The 15,895-nt window shown below is 46.3% G+C and overlaps 1 protein-coding gene across 2 annotated transcripts in view; it reads right to left on the bottom strand.

Moving 5' to 3' along the window:
- The window catches only part of CC2D1B (coiled-coil and C2 domain containing 1B), a 79,771-nt gene that overhangs the window by 49,076 nt on the left and 14,800 nt on the right, over positions 1-15,895 (bottom strand). For both annotated transcript variants that reach the window (XM_073593532.1, XM_073593531.1), the window contains exons 2-5: positions 11,855-11,983; positions 10,448-10,586; positions 3,945-4,054; positions 3,722-3,865 (exon numbers count right to left, since the gene is read on the bottom strand). In XM_073593532.1, coding sequence (XP_073449633.1) covers positions 3,722-3,865; positions 3,945-4,054; positions 10,448-10,586; positions 11,855-11,923 — 462 coding nt within the window. In that variant the 5' untranslated portion in view covers positions 11,924-11,983. The remainder of the gene's footprint in view (positions 1-3,721; positions 3,866-3,944; positions 4,055-10,447; positions 10,587-11,854; positions 11,984-15,895) is intronic.

The following is a 15,895-nucleotide window of genomic DNA, read 5'->3' as shown; positions in this document are numbered from 1 at the left end:
AGAGGGACAGAGGGGATGGACAGGGGGACAGAGGGGATGGACAGGGGGACAGAGGGGATGGACAGGGGGACAGAGGGGATGGACAGGGGGACAGAGGGGATGGACAGGGGGACAGAGGGATGGACAGGGGGACAGAGGGATGGACAGGGGGACGGACAGGGGGACAGTGGGGTGGACAGAGGGGGGGACAGTGGGGTGGACAGAGGGGGGGACAGTGGGGGGGACAGAGGGGGGGACAGAGGGGGGGACAGTGGGGGGGACAGAGGGATTGACAGGGGGACAGAGGGATTGACAGGGGGACAGAGGGGTGGACAGAGGGGTGGACAGGGGGACAGAGGGGTGGACAGGGGGACAGTGGGGTGGACAGGGGGACAGAGGGGTGGACAGAGGTGTGGACAGGGGGACATGGTGTGGACAGGGGGACATGGGGTGGACAGGGGGACAGTGGGGTGGACAGGGGGACAGTGGGGTGGACAGGGGGACAGTGGCACAGTGGGGTCCTCACTTGTTAGTAGGCTGTTGCCTGAAGCCTCCGCTCTCGCTGTCACTCTTCGCGCCTCCTGTCTCCGTGCGGGACTGTGCTGGAAACTACACTTCCCAGCATGCAGCGCGGCACACGGAGCCCTCCATTACTGGGGTGGGGGAGGCGGAGGCGGCTTGAGCGGAGCGGATATGCTCCCTGCCGAAGCCGAGCCGACCTGGCCCAGGCCCGAGCCTGGATTGTCGGGAATCCGGCCCTGGGTGGATTGGGCCGGATAAATGTCCTCGGCGGGCCGCAGTTTGAGGACCCCTGTTCTAATGTTTCTTTTCTGTATAAATAAATTTGATTGTTATTCTTTTTGCGCAGTTATCATTTGTTTTTAATTCTATCCGTAATAGCTCCAACCGCATTGGTTGATTCTTATATAGACAAACGTTTTTAATCACTTATTTAATGTATCATTAGGCGTATAAGTGAGGTAGGCAACCTTTTTGGCAGCGGGGCCCAGTCTAGCGGAAGACATTTGTTCCATGGCCCAGGGGGGTTTATGGAGGCGGCACTGGGGGGGGGAGGGTTGCGGCGTTATTGTGTTAGGATCAGGAAGATTCCAGCATTTATTGCGTACTTTATTTTGCAGCCAGTGAAGTTAGAGTACTCCTCTCCTATGAGAATGGGGGACTCCAAGTATTTAGCTGCGCAAATACTGGAATGCTGCCTATACAGCAGTGGCGACAATAAGACCCTGTGTCACCAGTGTGGGCTAACATGAGAGCCAAACTGTGCATACACAATACCCGAGTAGGGACCATGGCAGTGTCCCACTCTTGCCGATACCCAGTCCCGGCAAAAACACGGCCACTATAGAGTTAAGCAGTGGATTCCTCATTCCTATGTAATCTCATACTGCCTCTGTCCTGTCCTGCATCAGGTGTATCACTAGGAGTGAAAGCTGCTGGGTGGGGCACACCCGGGTGGAGGTAGAGACAGGTGTCCTCAAGACCATTCACTTCTCCAGCGATCATCCACAGCACCCTTCTCTGCGTCAGTGAGTGGCTGTAAGGCTCGGTTCACACAGGGGCGACTTGTCAGGCGACCTAGTCGCCTGACAAGTCGCCTCCCGTTCTGTGCTACGGAACCGTTCTAATAGGAGCGACGCAAGTCGCTCCGACTTAGAAAAAGGTTCCTGTACTACTTTGGGGGCGACTTGAGGCGACTTGCATAGACTTCTATGCAGAAGTCGTTTTGCAAGTCGCCTCGGAAGTCGTTTGCAGGTCGCCTCGCTGAGGCGACCTGCAAGTCGTGCCGCCCCTGTGTGAACCGGCACTAAATGAAAAATCTAGCCGCTCAGCTCACCTCCTGCAGTGCGGCACCGCGGCCCAGTGTCTAACATGCCACGAACAGGTACAGGTCCACGGCCCGGAGGGTTGAGGACCTTTGCTGTATATGACACACAGGCAAAGAGAACGGGACATTATCGATTTTTCTGGCCCTTATCAAACAGGTATACTCAATAGACCAAAAGGAGCAAATAAGGGCCATTCATTGTTAAGGTTTACATAACCTTCGAATAGTATGGAAGGCAAAAGACACATACATTCAAATCTTTCACGGAGAACACCCACACGGGTGTAACAAACATGTATTCAAAGGCCTAAAAAAATGCCATAAGTTTGTGGATACTGGACTATCACACCTATATGAGCCTGTTGGACATCGTACTCCAAAACCATGGGTATTATCACAGAGTTGGCCCTTCGCAGCTCTAACAGCCTCTGCCCTATTGGGAAGGCACAAGATTTATGAGTGTTTTTTGAGGTCGGATGACAACATCAAGTCAGGTCAACAGGTCAGGACTATGCACAAGAATTTCTCCAATCAGACTAGTCAAACCACATCCTCAGGGACCTAGCTTTGTGCTCAAGGACACAGTCATGCTTGAACAGAAAATGGCCTTCCCTAATCTGCTGCCACAAGGTTGCACAATTGACAAAGTGCACAATTGTCTAAAATGTCTGTGTGTTCTGTAAAATTCGAAGGACCCTTCACTTGAAACACCTGTACTGAATAATTTGGAGGGGTGTCCACATACTTTTGGCCATATAGATGGGTGTGAAGTTCCGGTGTCCACAAACATTTGACCATATTGTTTACTTCGTTATTAGTTGCTTATTTAGTATCAATGAGACAGAGCTAATCCATACTAAAAGTACATAAACATAGGTCAGTGTGCGTCAACCAACTTGTGGTGTCACCATGTTTGAAAGAAACAAAAGAGGGGTATGGCGGCCAGACAAATCACAGAGATCCAAGACGTTTGGATCTCTATGACACATATACTAGCAAGTAGAGATTATTATTACAAAAGAAATGCAAATATGGTTAATCAACCTTTATATTATGTATTTATTTTTATCTAAGCAGATAACTATCTCCTAGGGCTGCAAATGATGATTTTCGATTATTGCTTTAATTAATCGATTACTCATATAAAAATGTCCAAAAAAGTGTGGTGTATAATTTAGTTAATATGTAAAGTTTAAAAAAATATTTTTTTTCTTAAATACCTATATGCAGTGGTAAATTTAAATAACCAACTATATGGTTGGGGAACAAAATATCTAGTCCACTCTGAGAACAACAGAAGAGGTACATATACTATTAGAGGCTGAATCTGGTAAACATCATCAAACTCAGAGATCAAATTTTTTATTTAAAGAAAAAAAAAAATCAAAAAGTCCTAAAACACTGTTCTGCAGATTTTTACACAGACTGTAATACCATATTATGGATGACAGACTCCCTTGTCATAGGTAGGTAGCTTGATGAAAAATTACCTGCATGGCGGTCACAAATTTCACTCATTAAAAAGCAAATCAATTTATAACTTATTTGAAATGCGTTTTTCTGGATATTTTTGTTGTTATTCTGTCTCTCACTGTTAAAATAAACCTACCATTAAAATTATAGACTGATCATTTCTTTGTCAGTGGGCAAACGTACAAAATCAGCACTGAATCAAATACTTTTTTTTCCCTCACTGTATTTCTGCTGTTTAATTATCATTTTGCCTGAATTTCAGCTTTAAATGCATCAGATGTGCTAATGAGGGAAGACCTGTACATTGACTAGCGTGAACACTAAGGTGCTATTAAAGATAAAAAAACAAAAATCTATAAAGACATCTGCCCTAACAACTCATTAGTCTCAGCCTGACTGTATCCGTCTGTGCAGGTATGTTACCTTAGAGGGACTTTTGTGGTCCTCAGCTGAAGAGGTAACTTGTTTGGCAGGCTCTTCCACTTGCTGAAGTTCAGCCTCTTCAACATCTTGTATGTCAGTAGAAGACTCATCCTCTACCACCCCCATCACTTCCTGCAGCTCAGCCTAAAACCACAAGAGACACCAAGGTATAGCTGCAAACATGTAACCTGTATAGCTAACCAAAACAAAAAGTCAAACTCACCAGCAAATCGTCATCATCCTCTAGATCATCATCACCCCCCTCTTCCTCTGCATCCAGGTCTCTCATGCACTCCTGTGCCATCTTCTCTATATGATCCATAGGAACTGGAGCTGTAGAGATATTTCAGTGATAAAGAATAGACTTTCATAGTGACAGAACTGGCGTACAAGTAAAGGACCGCTATAGCAAAACATATTATATTCCGTTAAAGTGTAACTAAAGGCAGAGATACCTACCTCAGCTGCAGCGGTCCGATACCTGTATGGTTCCTCGACAAAATCTTCTCCCCAGCTTATTCCAGGTGTTGGTCTACTGACAGCATGACTGGCTGGTGTAGGATGACATCACTTCCATGAATGCGTGGGAGTCATTCATCCTTGCACACTGGAACCTTCCAGAAATGTAAGCTGAGCTGCCCATGCGTAGATCAGATCAGAGTACATTCTGCAGAGGACTGCAGGTATTTATTCACAAAAGAGACATTGCATATCTCTTCTGCAATAAAGAGTTTGTCTAGTCCCAATTACTTTTGACTTTAGTTTCGCTTTGACAGTTACAGGTGGACGGACAAACTATATAAATATTTTGAGGGGTGCCCAATGGTCACCTTTTGTTCATAGATAAGGGTGTGTATGGAGCGCTAGATACACAGCTGTGGATACATGACTGGGGTAGGTGGAAATGGGCAGAAGGGGAAGGTAGCTCCACAAAGTTCACTAAGGGTCCTGGGGAAAGGCAATATCCATATGCTGCTGTGACCATTGTAGGCGGCCAACTGTCAGAGTAGAAGATGGCTCTGTGTGCAGTGAGAGAGGAAGAGAGCGGCGCCACTCTGAGTGTAGCATATTGTTAAATCTGGAAGTTTAAATATAAATTGTTCATTTGAGCAGATAAAAACAGGCACATAGTGATATGGTCATGAGTGTCCCTTCCGCACAGCTGGGCAGAGAGCGGTCATCACTCCAAGCTACTTCGGTGGCATCCGAGGCTCCGAGATTGGAGGAGTTCCGCTGGACACACAGTCAATACGTCAGCTGTGACAGACAAGGGGGCATGACAGCACTCGCGTTCAGAACATGCATGCGTGCGCTGTCACGTGATGGAGTAGAAAAAGAGGATTTCCTCATAAAAACCAAACTAGGTAAATTCCACCAAGACCTTGGATGACTACACACATAAGATTTTCTCCTGGAAAAATAAAACTAGTCATTCCCTACCATCTCTCCTCACCATTAATCCTCTAAAGATATTTAGGCCCCATCCCCACTCTTTCCACATCTGGTCATCCATACAGATCACCCAAAAACCAGAGACCTACCTATCCATTCAGCCTTACCCCTTCCACATCAGGTCATCCAACCAGATTACCCAAACATGCGAGACCACCCTCCTCCAATACGATTAATACCACCCTATTGGACAGTCTAAATGAGTTCTACAACAATAGAACCATTTTGCCCAAGACCCCAGTTTAAAACACATGCAGTACTGCAGTTTCCATCACCACTCCCTCCAGTCCATGGAACACAATACCACACTCATTCATGTCCCACTCTCACCAGTTCCAGGTGGACCATGCAACCCAGGGGCTAAACCAGCACTAGAACCCCCTGCTGGATTCCAGTTCTCTCAGGCTGACATATCATTCACTCAATACATCATTGCCAGACACCACCCATCCTAATGGGGTAACTTTTTTTTTTTTTTTTTAGAGAAGGGCCCCCCCTTTGCCCAATGCCCAAAAAAGGAAATTCCACAGAAGAGGCTGCAGAGGGTGTAGAGGAAAAAACAAACACAAAAACAAAAACGAAGTCTCCCAGACTGTCAAACTGTTTAACCTATCCTCATACACCCTAAGTAATGCTGAAAAAATATTACTTAGTCGTGGCCTTAAATTTGCTCCATCTAACCCACCCAACCCCCTATATCCTTTTCAAGGATCTTATTCGTTACATCAGGAATCTTAAGAGGTTTTTTCAGGTACAAGCCTTTAAAAACCAAAACAGGCCTTCGGTGCCCACAGAGGCACTGGATACATCTACAGTAGGTGACCGCGATATTGTGTCAATCTCGCCGCATTTCTCGGCGAGATTTGACACCTGCGAGCCCCGTCGCGGGAGCCAGCGCCGAGATGGCTCACTCATCGGGAAAGAAAAGCTTTTTTTTCCTTTCGCGATGAGTGACAGGCAGTGCTGACAGCTGTCTGGTATGAATCCTGAGGGGGGAACGCCGCGCCAAATTTTAAATAAAAAAACGGCGTGGGTTCCCCCCCAGGGGCATTCCAGGCCCTTAGGTCTGGTATGGATTGTAAGGGGAACCCCCTATGCCGAAAAATCAGCGTGGGGGTCCCCCCCAAAATCCATACCAGACCCTTATCCGAGCACGCAGCCCGGCCGGCCAGGAAAGGGGGTGGGGACGAGCGAGCGCCCCCCCTTTCCCACCTGAGCCGTACCGGGCCGCATGCCCTCAACATGAGGGGGTGAGTGCCTTGGGGGAGGGGGGTGCCCTGCGGCCCCCCCACCCCAAAGCACCTTGTCCCCATGTTGATAAGGACAAGGGCCTCTTCCCGACAACCCTGGCCGTTGGTTGTCAGGGTCTGCGGGCAGGGGGCTTATCGGAATCCGGGAGCCCCCCTTTAATAAGGGGGCCCCCAGATCCCGGCCCCCCACCCTATGTGGATGAGTATGGGGTACATGGTACCCCTACCCATTCACCTAGGGAAAAAAAAAGTGTCAATAAAAAAAAAAAAAAAAAAAAAAAAAAAAACACAGTACACAGATTTTAAGAGTAATTTGTTAGGCAGCTCCGGGGTCTTCTTCCGACTTCGGGGGGGTCTCCTTCAGACTTCTCCCGGTGTTCGGCCTCTTCTCCCGGGCCCCTCCGCTGTCTTCTTCCAGCTCTTTTGCCAGTGAAGGGCCCGGTCGGCTGTCGCTGTCTTGTCGCCCCTGTCTCGTCGCTTCTTCTCTTCTTCCGGTGTTGACACGACGCTCTCTCCAGCTGGAATGCTGTGTGCGAGCTGCGGAGCCATTTATATAGGCAGTGACCCCACCCCCTTGTGACGTCACAGTTCCAGCATGCGCAGGGACTCTGGGGTCATGCCCCCTTATGACCCCAGAGTCCCTGCGCATGCTGGGACCGTGACGTCACAAGGGGGCGGGGGTCACCCCCTATATAAATGGCTCCGCAGCTCACACACAGCATTCCAGTCGGAGAGAGTGTCGTGTCAACATCGGAAGAAGAGAAGAAGCGACAAGACAGCGGCAGCAGACCGGGCCCCTCGCTGGCAAAAGAGCTGGAAGAAGATAGCGGAGGGGCCCGGGAGAAGAAGCGACGAGACAGTGGCGACAAGACAGCGGCAGCAGACCGGGCCCTTCGCTGGCAAAAGAGCTGGAAGAAGATAGCAGAGGGGCCCGGGAAAAGAGGCGGAACACCGGGAGAAGAGGCCGAACACCGAGAAGTCAGAAGGAGACCCCGGAGCTGCCTAACAAATTACTCTTAAAATCTGTGTACTTTGTTTTTTTTTTTTATTGACACTTTTTTTCCCTAGGTGAATGGGTAGGGGTACCATGTACCCCATACTCATTCACATAGGGTGGGGGGCCGGGATCTGGGGGCCCCCTTATTAAAGGGGGGCTCCTGGATTCCGATAAGCCCCCCGCCCGCAGACCCCGACAACCAACGTCCAGGGTTGTCGGGAAGAGGCCCTTGTCCTCATCAACATAGGGACAAGGTGCTTTGGGGTAGGGGGGGGCGCAGGGCGCCCCCCAGCCCCAAGGCACTCACCCTCCCATGTTGAGGGCATGCGGCCTGGTACGGCTCGGGGGGGCGCTCACTCGTCCCCACCCCCTTTCCTGGCCAGCCGGGCTGCGTGCTCGGATAAGGGTCTGGTGTGGATTTGGGGGGGGACCCCCACGCCGATTATTCGGCGTAGGGGGTTCCCCTTACAATCCATACCAGACCTAAGGGCCTGGTATGCCCCTGGGGGGGGAACCCACGCCGTTTTTTTATTTAAAATTTGGCGCGGTGTTCCCCCCTCAGGATTCATACCAGACAGCTGTCAGCACTGCCTGTCACTCATCGCGAAAGGAAAAAAAAAATTTTCCTTTTCCGATGAGCGAGCCAGCGCGACATGCACAGTACCCTGTCGCCGAGAACCGGCGCGATGGTATCGCGCTGGAAACACAATCTCGCGGTCAGGTACTGTATACTGAGTCCCACAGAATTTGACTTCGGCATAGAAATTATAGATACTCTTGAACAACTGTCAAGAACATTCCCATTCCAGTGATGATTTATCATTATTCACCCAACATTTAGCCACTTCTCCCCATCTCCCATCCCATTCTCAAACCCAAATCCATATTTTACCACTACTGGTTCAAAGGTCCCTTTATAGAGACTTTCTATAGAGTAGTATACTCATATTTTTTTAGGCTTTGCCAACAGCCACTCTCGTCCAAAACACAAACACCTAGGTCACCTATTTAGAGAAGAGAACATTGCTCTTAAAAGTTTGCTTGCGGCTGGCACCATAGATACGTGGCCTCCTTCACTATCTACGGTAAGTTAGATCTGCATCACATGAAAGTCCTTTCTGCTAATCCAGATCCATGACCCTGACACCTTTAGGTCATCACACATAATCTTACCACCATATGTGTATACTATACACAGGTCACTATTTCCTGATCCCATACCAATGCACCTTTCAGATTTAGATATATACTGATCAATACTCCTCGATCCCCATTCTCCCGACACACACCACCTTGGATTTTAATGTTATAATACAATTAATCTACATATGATACCTACCCATTTTATAGTTTCTCTCAATCCCCATTCCTCATATTTACCATCACATTAATTATTACCCCATGATCTCCCGTGATGTCCTGAATGTCTAGAACGAACTTTGAGTCTGTACGATTTTTTTTATACATTGATAGTTTTTATCATTTTTTTATTATGCATTTTTGTATCCTGGTTTAGCCATCTTTTTATTCCTCCATTCCTTTTCATTACTCCCATCCTTATGCTTCATCCCGAATATGTATTACATTACATTAGCCATTATTTGGTTTATTATCGATAATTTATGTGTCCACTAGATGGCTACCCACTTGTATGACCATACCTTTTCTCCTGTGTTCATCACTTCCTGTCATCTCCCCCTATCACCACTAGATAGTGGACTCTATAAATAGCACATATGTTCCTGCAATACCCAGCTTGACCCAGCCTGTCCTTCCCATTGACAGTGCGCTGGCTCAGAAACAATGTTGCTACACTTCCGGTGGCGTCACATGCCACTGCGTTCCACGAGCGCCTCAGCCCTCCAATCTGCATTACCATCATCCATAGAGTACACAGAGCCGGTGGACGGCTCCCTATGGGTTCATGAGTGACACAGCCTGTTGGACCAGCAAGTCAGGAGACGCACCGCTGCAGGACACCTTCTCCATGCTGATCTTTTGTAACCTCAATGTGGGTGTTTTTATTCACTTGTACTATAAAGTTTACAGTTCATACTTAGAAGGTGCCTCTTTCTTTACCTTTAATAAAACTATGTTACATGGGGGACTCAGAAAAACAAAAACTGCTCTGCTAATGCTATAAGCACACTGTATCATACATGTAATTTTTGATTTTGCCCATAGTCTCGCTTTTTTTTTTTTTTTTTTTGGTATTTTCCAGTTAAATACAAACAATGCATCAAGTATCTCAATGCAAACAAGAATAATACAGAGTGGAAAAAAAAAAAAAAAGTTTAGAAGGCACACAGCTTAAAGATGCAGGCCACCATCAAGGTGCTGACCAATCAGAAGCCGTCTTCATACTGACAGCACTGCAAGAAGAGGATCTGTAAAGCGGCTTGTTGTCTGACAGCAGGGGATCAGCAATCAAATACACTGGGACCTGGGGGGGTGGGGGGGTGGATAGGGGGTTGTTGTCCAGTGGATGGCTGGAACTGCTGGAGGCAGGCAGGGAGGGAGCCATGGGAGAGGCTGGAGGAGCCCAAGCTGCAGCCGCTCATGTCCACAGTAGGATCAGGAGCCAGAGATGGAATCTGTCATGCAGAGAGATTTCCTGCACCACTCCTGTGAAAACTCAGGCTCAAAGTCACTATGATAAGCTGGGTTCAAACAGGAGCAGAGCGGCAAACCACATGCGATTTGAAGACAGGAATCGCACCACACTCCTGTTCAAATCACATGCAATTCTTTGCAGTGCGGATGAGCCCATACATTTTGTATGGGCTCAAATTGCACCACAAAAGTATTGGTTTCGGTATCGGGAACACTTGCTTGAGTATGAGTACTTGTGCAAGTACTCGGTATTGGTGCAACCCCTACTGCTTAATATTCCAATGTTGGACATGTAAAAGTAGTAGACAACATGCAGTTGGCAGAGTAATTACCCATCCCAAATAATTAGCAGCAGTGAGTGAGGAGGGATGCGTTGACTCAGTTACACTTTAAAGCCAGTGAAGCTCAACTCACCTTTTCCTTTAGGTTTTGCCTTGGGTGCCACTTTCCCACCAGTAAGGGCGGCTAGCTCTGCCTCTAGGTCTCCATCATCTGCATCATCTGGGATTCCCATCATCATATCCTCTGGATTGAAGTCTACAAACAAGCCAAGCTACACACCGGAACAAAAGAGAAGAAAACACTCAATCAAACAAGAATTTAAACAACTAAAAGCACCTGGAACCAGTGGTATACCATCAGATCTATGAACCGTAATGACAGAGCATTCTAACCACTACCAACTTTACAGTAATCAGTTTTTAGAACAAACATAGTACAGAAACTAACCTATGTCAGAAAACACAGAACATATATATATATATATATATATATATATATAGAAATATATAGAAATATATACACATATGCGGTTTCAGCTCTACATATCCATTTGTGTGCCATGAAAGAAGCTGCCATCCTTTATACAAATATACTGATTCTTTTGTTTGTCTTTACAGCTGTGGTAAGGAAACAGGACTGCAAAATGGGGTAGACAAGGCTGGCCATATACATTATGCTGGGTTCACACTATGTGCAGCGCGGCTCGCACCAGGGGGTCTAGTGCGTCCTCGTTCACCATTTCAGGTCTGAATTTTCGGCTGAATTTGGACCTGAAAACAGAGTCAAAGACACACAGGACTCTTCTGCAGTGCGCTCCACGGCCGCACCATAGATGAGTGAATCGGCTCCATTGAGAGTCGGTCACAATCTCCTGTCATGTGAATTGGATGCGGCAAAACCGCATTCAATTCGCAATAGTGTGAACCCAGCTTTAAGATTATTCTTGTTCAGCCCTGATTGCTAACAAGAGAAAATCAGTGGATTCCCTTCTCCATGCTAAACAGCATGGTTTGGGAGTCCTTTGGCAGAATGCATTTGCAGCAGACCGCCGAAGGGAATGATTACACGTGTTGCGAACCCTCCATGATTCAAGTAACTGAGATCCAATGACTGAAAGCGATGCGCCAGGGACAGGAATACTGGAGAGGAAAGATCTAGCTGATGCTGGATGTCGTCCAGCCTAGAAATTATGCAGGATTTATCTGACTTGCTGCAACTTCTAATGCATACTGTGAGGAGCTCACAGTGTGCAGTGAAATCAGCATAAGTAATTTTAGTACAGGAGAGGAGCCTGTACACCTCTGCAGTACTGAAGGTAAGGCTGGAGTTCAGCTTTGAGTGCAGAAAAGAACATGCATAAAATCATTACATGGAAGAACTGTTCCCATTTCCCATAACAGCCAATTATATTACCCCTTTAAATTCCTGGTACAATATGAGAAGACAATTGTCAGAATGTGACTGTTCTGGTTAGTATTCTTCCTTCAGATACTGGAATGTCCGACACTTTAAGCATCATATGGGTGACACGCGCATTACCTCTTTGGCTGCAGCTACTCCTTTGCCCTTGGCTGGGGCATTTTTCTTGCCAGGCCTTCTTCCCAGCATTGCGGCTCATGGAAGCTCTGCCCCCAAGCAGGGTGTCTGTGACGTCTTACACCAGGGGTCCTGTGAAAAAAAGAACAGGTCATTAGGAAGAGTTTAAGTAAAAGGAAGTAAAATCGTGAGAAGAGCTTGGTGATAATATCATATACAGAAGAAATGTGCATGGCCACAAAGTTGGAGAAGCTCACATATAGCACAGGTGGAACTGGGAACAAACATAGTTACAAATTACAGTTGCCCAGTGTGGATGGTTCGTTACCACCAGGTGACAATCTCATGTCCCTCCAACACATGCTAGCTGGACAACCAGTTTATCAATCAACCAGGGTTCCAACACTTAGGCCTTGTTCAAATGGGTAAACCTAAGCATACACCCCTGTGAGGGCCTTGTTTTGTTTGCATGAGATGCAGAGGTGTTCCATGCACCCCCATGCAGACAGTCCCATTCTAGTCAATTGGGGTGCAGCAGTTGCACAGACACAGTGACATGCACCTTGCCTGCATTCAGGGACCTGCACCTGCATGGATATCAAATTGGGAGCAGTGGCTGTACCTGTGCAGCCGCTGCGTCCCAATTGACAGGAATAGGACTGCCTGCATGGGGATGCATGAAACGCCTGTGCATTCTGTGCAAGTAAACCTTGGCCCTTACACAGGTGTGTACACATGGACACATCCGCATTAGCAAAGCCTTACCCACTGTTCCCATAAGGGACACTAAAGTTTAAAGCGGTTGTATACCAGCGAAAAAAAATTTCTTTTTTCTACCCCTGTAAAGCAAAAGGCATAATGAGCTAGTATGCACCGCATACTAGCTCATTATGAAATACTTACCTTAGAACGAGGCGTCGGTATCTTACCTGGTCCACGCCGAGGGAGCTGTCATGTTGCCTCGGCGTGTCTTCTGAGTATCGCGGTTCCAGCGCTGTGAGTGGCTGAAACCGCGATGTCGTCACTCCTGCGCATGCGTGTGGGAGATTTCTTACTCGGCAAGGTCCGGCAGTTGCCGACCTTCAGCCGAGAATCCCCTGTGCGCATGCGCCGCTGCAGTCAGCGGCTCATAGCAAGGGGAATATCTCCTAAACCGTAAAGGTTTAGGAGATATTTTCTTTACCTACAGGCAAGCCTTATTATAGGCTTACCTGTAGGTAAAAGTAAAAAAAATGACTATACAACCACTTTAAGCAATACTCTCCAAGTCAATTATACACATTGCAGTAATTTTAGCAAACTTTACTCTCATCTTCTGTGCTGTAGACACTCAGGTAGGCCATCGTCAGGGGCGTACATACAGGGGTAAATACATTAATTGAATATGCTGTGCTAAAAATTATACAGATTGTATTGTATACTAAAACTAAGTAAAATGAATCAAATTAATATAAATAAATAACTGGATATGATATACACACAAAACCAACTTAAAGTGCCTCGTGCATAACTGTGTTTAAAACCATAAACAAATAACATATAGAAAAAAAGTGCTCCTGTGCAATATATAGTGTCCAAATAGGTCGTGAATGACCATGCTGAATATATACAACACTGCAGGGGATATGCGATTCAAATCATAAGACAAAGTGCTTATGTGCATATAAATCGCATCCAACTGCGTCTCCAGTAACGTGATAAAAGTTTGTGTAATTCAAGAACAATAAAAAGCTGTGATCCAAGACGTGTTGGGGTGTCTTCACTCAGGTGCCCCCCTTAGGTAGTAAACGCTCACCCTGGAGCGTGCGACTTAAGCTAAGTCAAAGCACGCATGTGAACCACCTCTGGGCTCTTTAGAATGTCAGGCTCCTGGGTTCCTCAGCATAGTTATCTGGGATATACGAATAGAAAAACTCGATAGTGCAATGGCGTTTTAAACAATTTAATTCACTAAAGCAAAGATCCCCATCTGGGGTACTCACTTATATCAGGTGCGTCAGTGCACCATTCTATGATGAACATGTAGCAGATTATACCAGGGTGGTATCGGGATGATACAAGCGTCCTCCTTGGCTTACAAGATGTCTTGTCGTGCCGTCCTGACCCCTCCCCAACTAGTGTCGATACAGGGATATCGTATTTCCCCCTCTGAAGCAGATACAATATCCGTACCGATCACTGACTGTTCATTCATAACTGAGGCATAGTAAACTGTTATGCTTCAGTTTATGAATGAACAGAAAGCTCTGTACAGAGCTATTCCTGTCCATTCATTCTGTGCTGCAGAGATAGAGATTTAGGGCTGTGTCCTCAATCCCCTTTCTCGGTCTCAAAGGTGAAACATCAAAGGTCTCCTGATATTGCCCTAAATCCCCTCAACAGTGTTCCTAAAAAAAAAAATTAAAATATATATACAAATAAATAAAATAACAAAAATAGAAAAACTACTGACACCATTGGCGTAACTACCAGGGTCGCAAAGGTTGCACTTGTGACCAGGCCCTGGCGTTCGGTCACCTTGAGGGGCCCCTGTTGGGGGTCAGGGAGGCCCTTTATGATTTCTTGCACCAGGGCCCTGAAGAGTCTAGTTATGCCTCTGGCCATTATAACACAGTTTCAAAATGAGTGTAAAGTGGCATACACCGCCTTTACTACAATCACATGATCTGTTCAAGCATTATAACATGAAACACGACATATCAATTTAATTTCATATGCCAGTAACTCGAGAGTAAACTACCAGTTCAATAAACCAAAAGGAATAACATATTTCATAGAACAACTCTCCGTATTAACCTCAAGTTCTGGTCTGACTTTCAGGAGAGGTGGAGGCCAATAAGAGAAGCCAGTAATTCTAAAGAAATCCTTCCATAGTCATAAGGAAAGAGAATGGTATTATTTTAGTTGGTTATGGACATCAGAGCAATGCTATTCATTAGCAATCTTTATGCATAGAAAGCAAACTTGGATAAGTAAATAACTGCTTCCCAACACTGACCTGTGTATCAGCAGCTGCTGGCTTCTCTGGCTCTGCACCATCCATGCTTGTTCAGACTTGGAGCAGACCCTCCAGACCCTTGTGCTTAACCCATTCATGCCAAAGAAAGTTCATGGACAACTCCACAGATGGTCTCCTAGTGACAGTGGTCTCTCAGAACTCTCACCTCATACATATGAAGAAATCAGCATCAACAGATAGCACCAGGTAAGTTGGTCTTTATACAGCATCCAAATGGGGCCCAAACAGATTCTTATCCATTAACCATGGCTCTAGCGGTTTCTTCTCAATTTCTATTAACCTCCATGCAGCTGTCCTAGTATACTCCTCTGCTTGTTCCTAATAGCTTTTGGGACACAGCAGACACAGCTTGGATAGTAGTTCTCATGCCTTTCTTTTTCAAAAGCTGAGCATACTAGGAGACCATCTGTGGAGTTCATGAACTTTCTTCGTTTTTTTCATCACTGCACTCAGCCACCTTATATATATCTACCTTTTGAACTTTGCTCTCCTGTATGAACGATTTATTATCCCCATTTTCAGCTTTTGTATTTTCACTTAATTCAGCTTTACCTTTAAACGGATAGAGTGACTTTTGCAGAGTGCACATCCCTTTTGGGATATTCCTTTTAGCACTTTATTTTGGTACACTTTCTACTGTGCACTTTATTCTATATGCACTTTATACATTTTTGCACTTTTCAGGAATTGTTTGATATTATGTAGTGTGTGATTGTATATGACTGCGCAAGATCACTTTAACTTTTATTGTTTATTGGTGTATTGTGAACACTATTAGGTTTTGCTGCCGTTTTTACACATATTCTCACACATTTTTACTTTCAAGACATTAATTATATTTACACAAAGTAGCGCGAAGGACATCTTCACTTACTGCCTTCTGGAAGCACCGCATGCTTGGCCTACACAGCATAAATAAGCTGGGTGTGCGGCAGAACGTTCTGTGCGTGCGCACGCACGTGCGTGGTCCCGGCGAACGTATGATGCGAGTACTCGTGCGCCCAGATAAAAGGCCACTGCGAATG

Source organism: Aquarana catesbeiana, linkage group LG07 (assembly GCF_042186555.1).
Source record: "Aquarana catesbeiana isolate 2022-GZ linkage group LG07, ASM4218655v1, whole genome shotgun sequence".
Classification (NCBI taxonomy): Eukaryota; Metazoa; Chordata; class Amphibia; order Anura; family Ranidae; genus Aquarana; species Aquarana catesbeiana.
The sequence above is the reverse complement of the archived record's forward strand: the minus strand, read 5'-3'. Positions and strand labels throughout refer to the sequence as shown.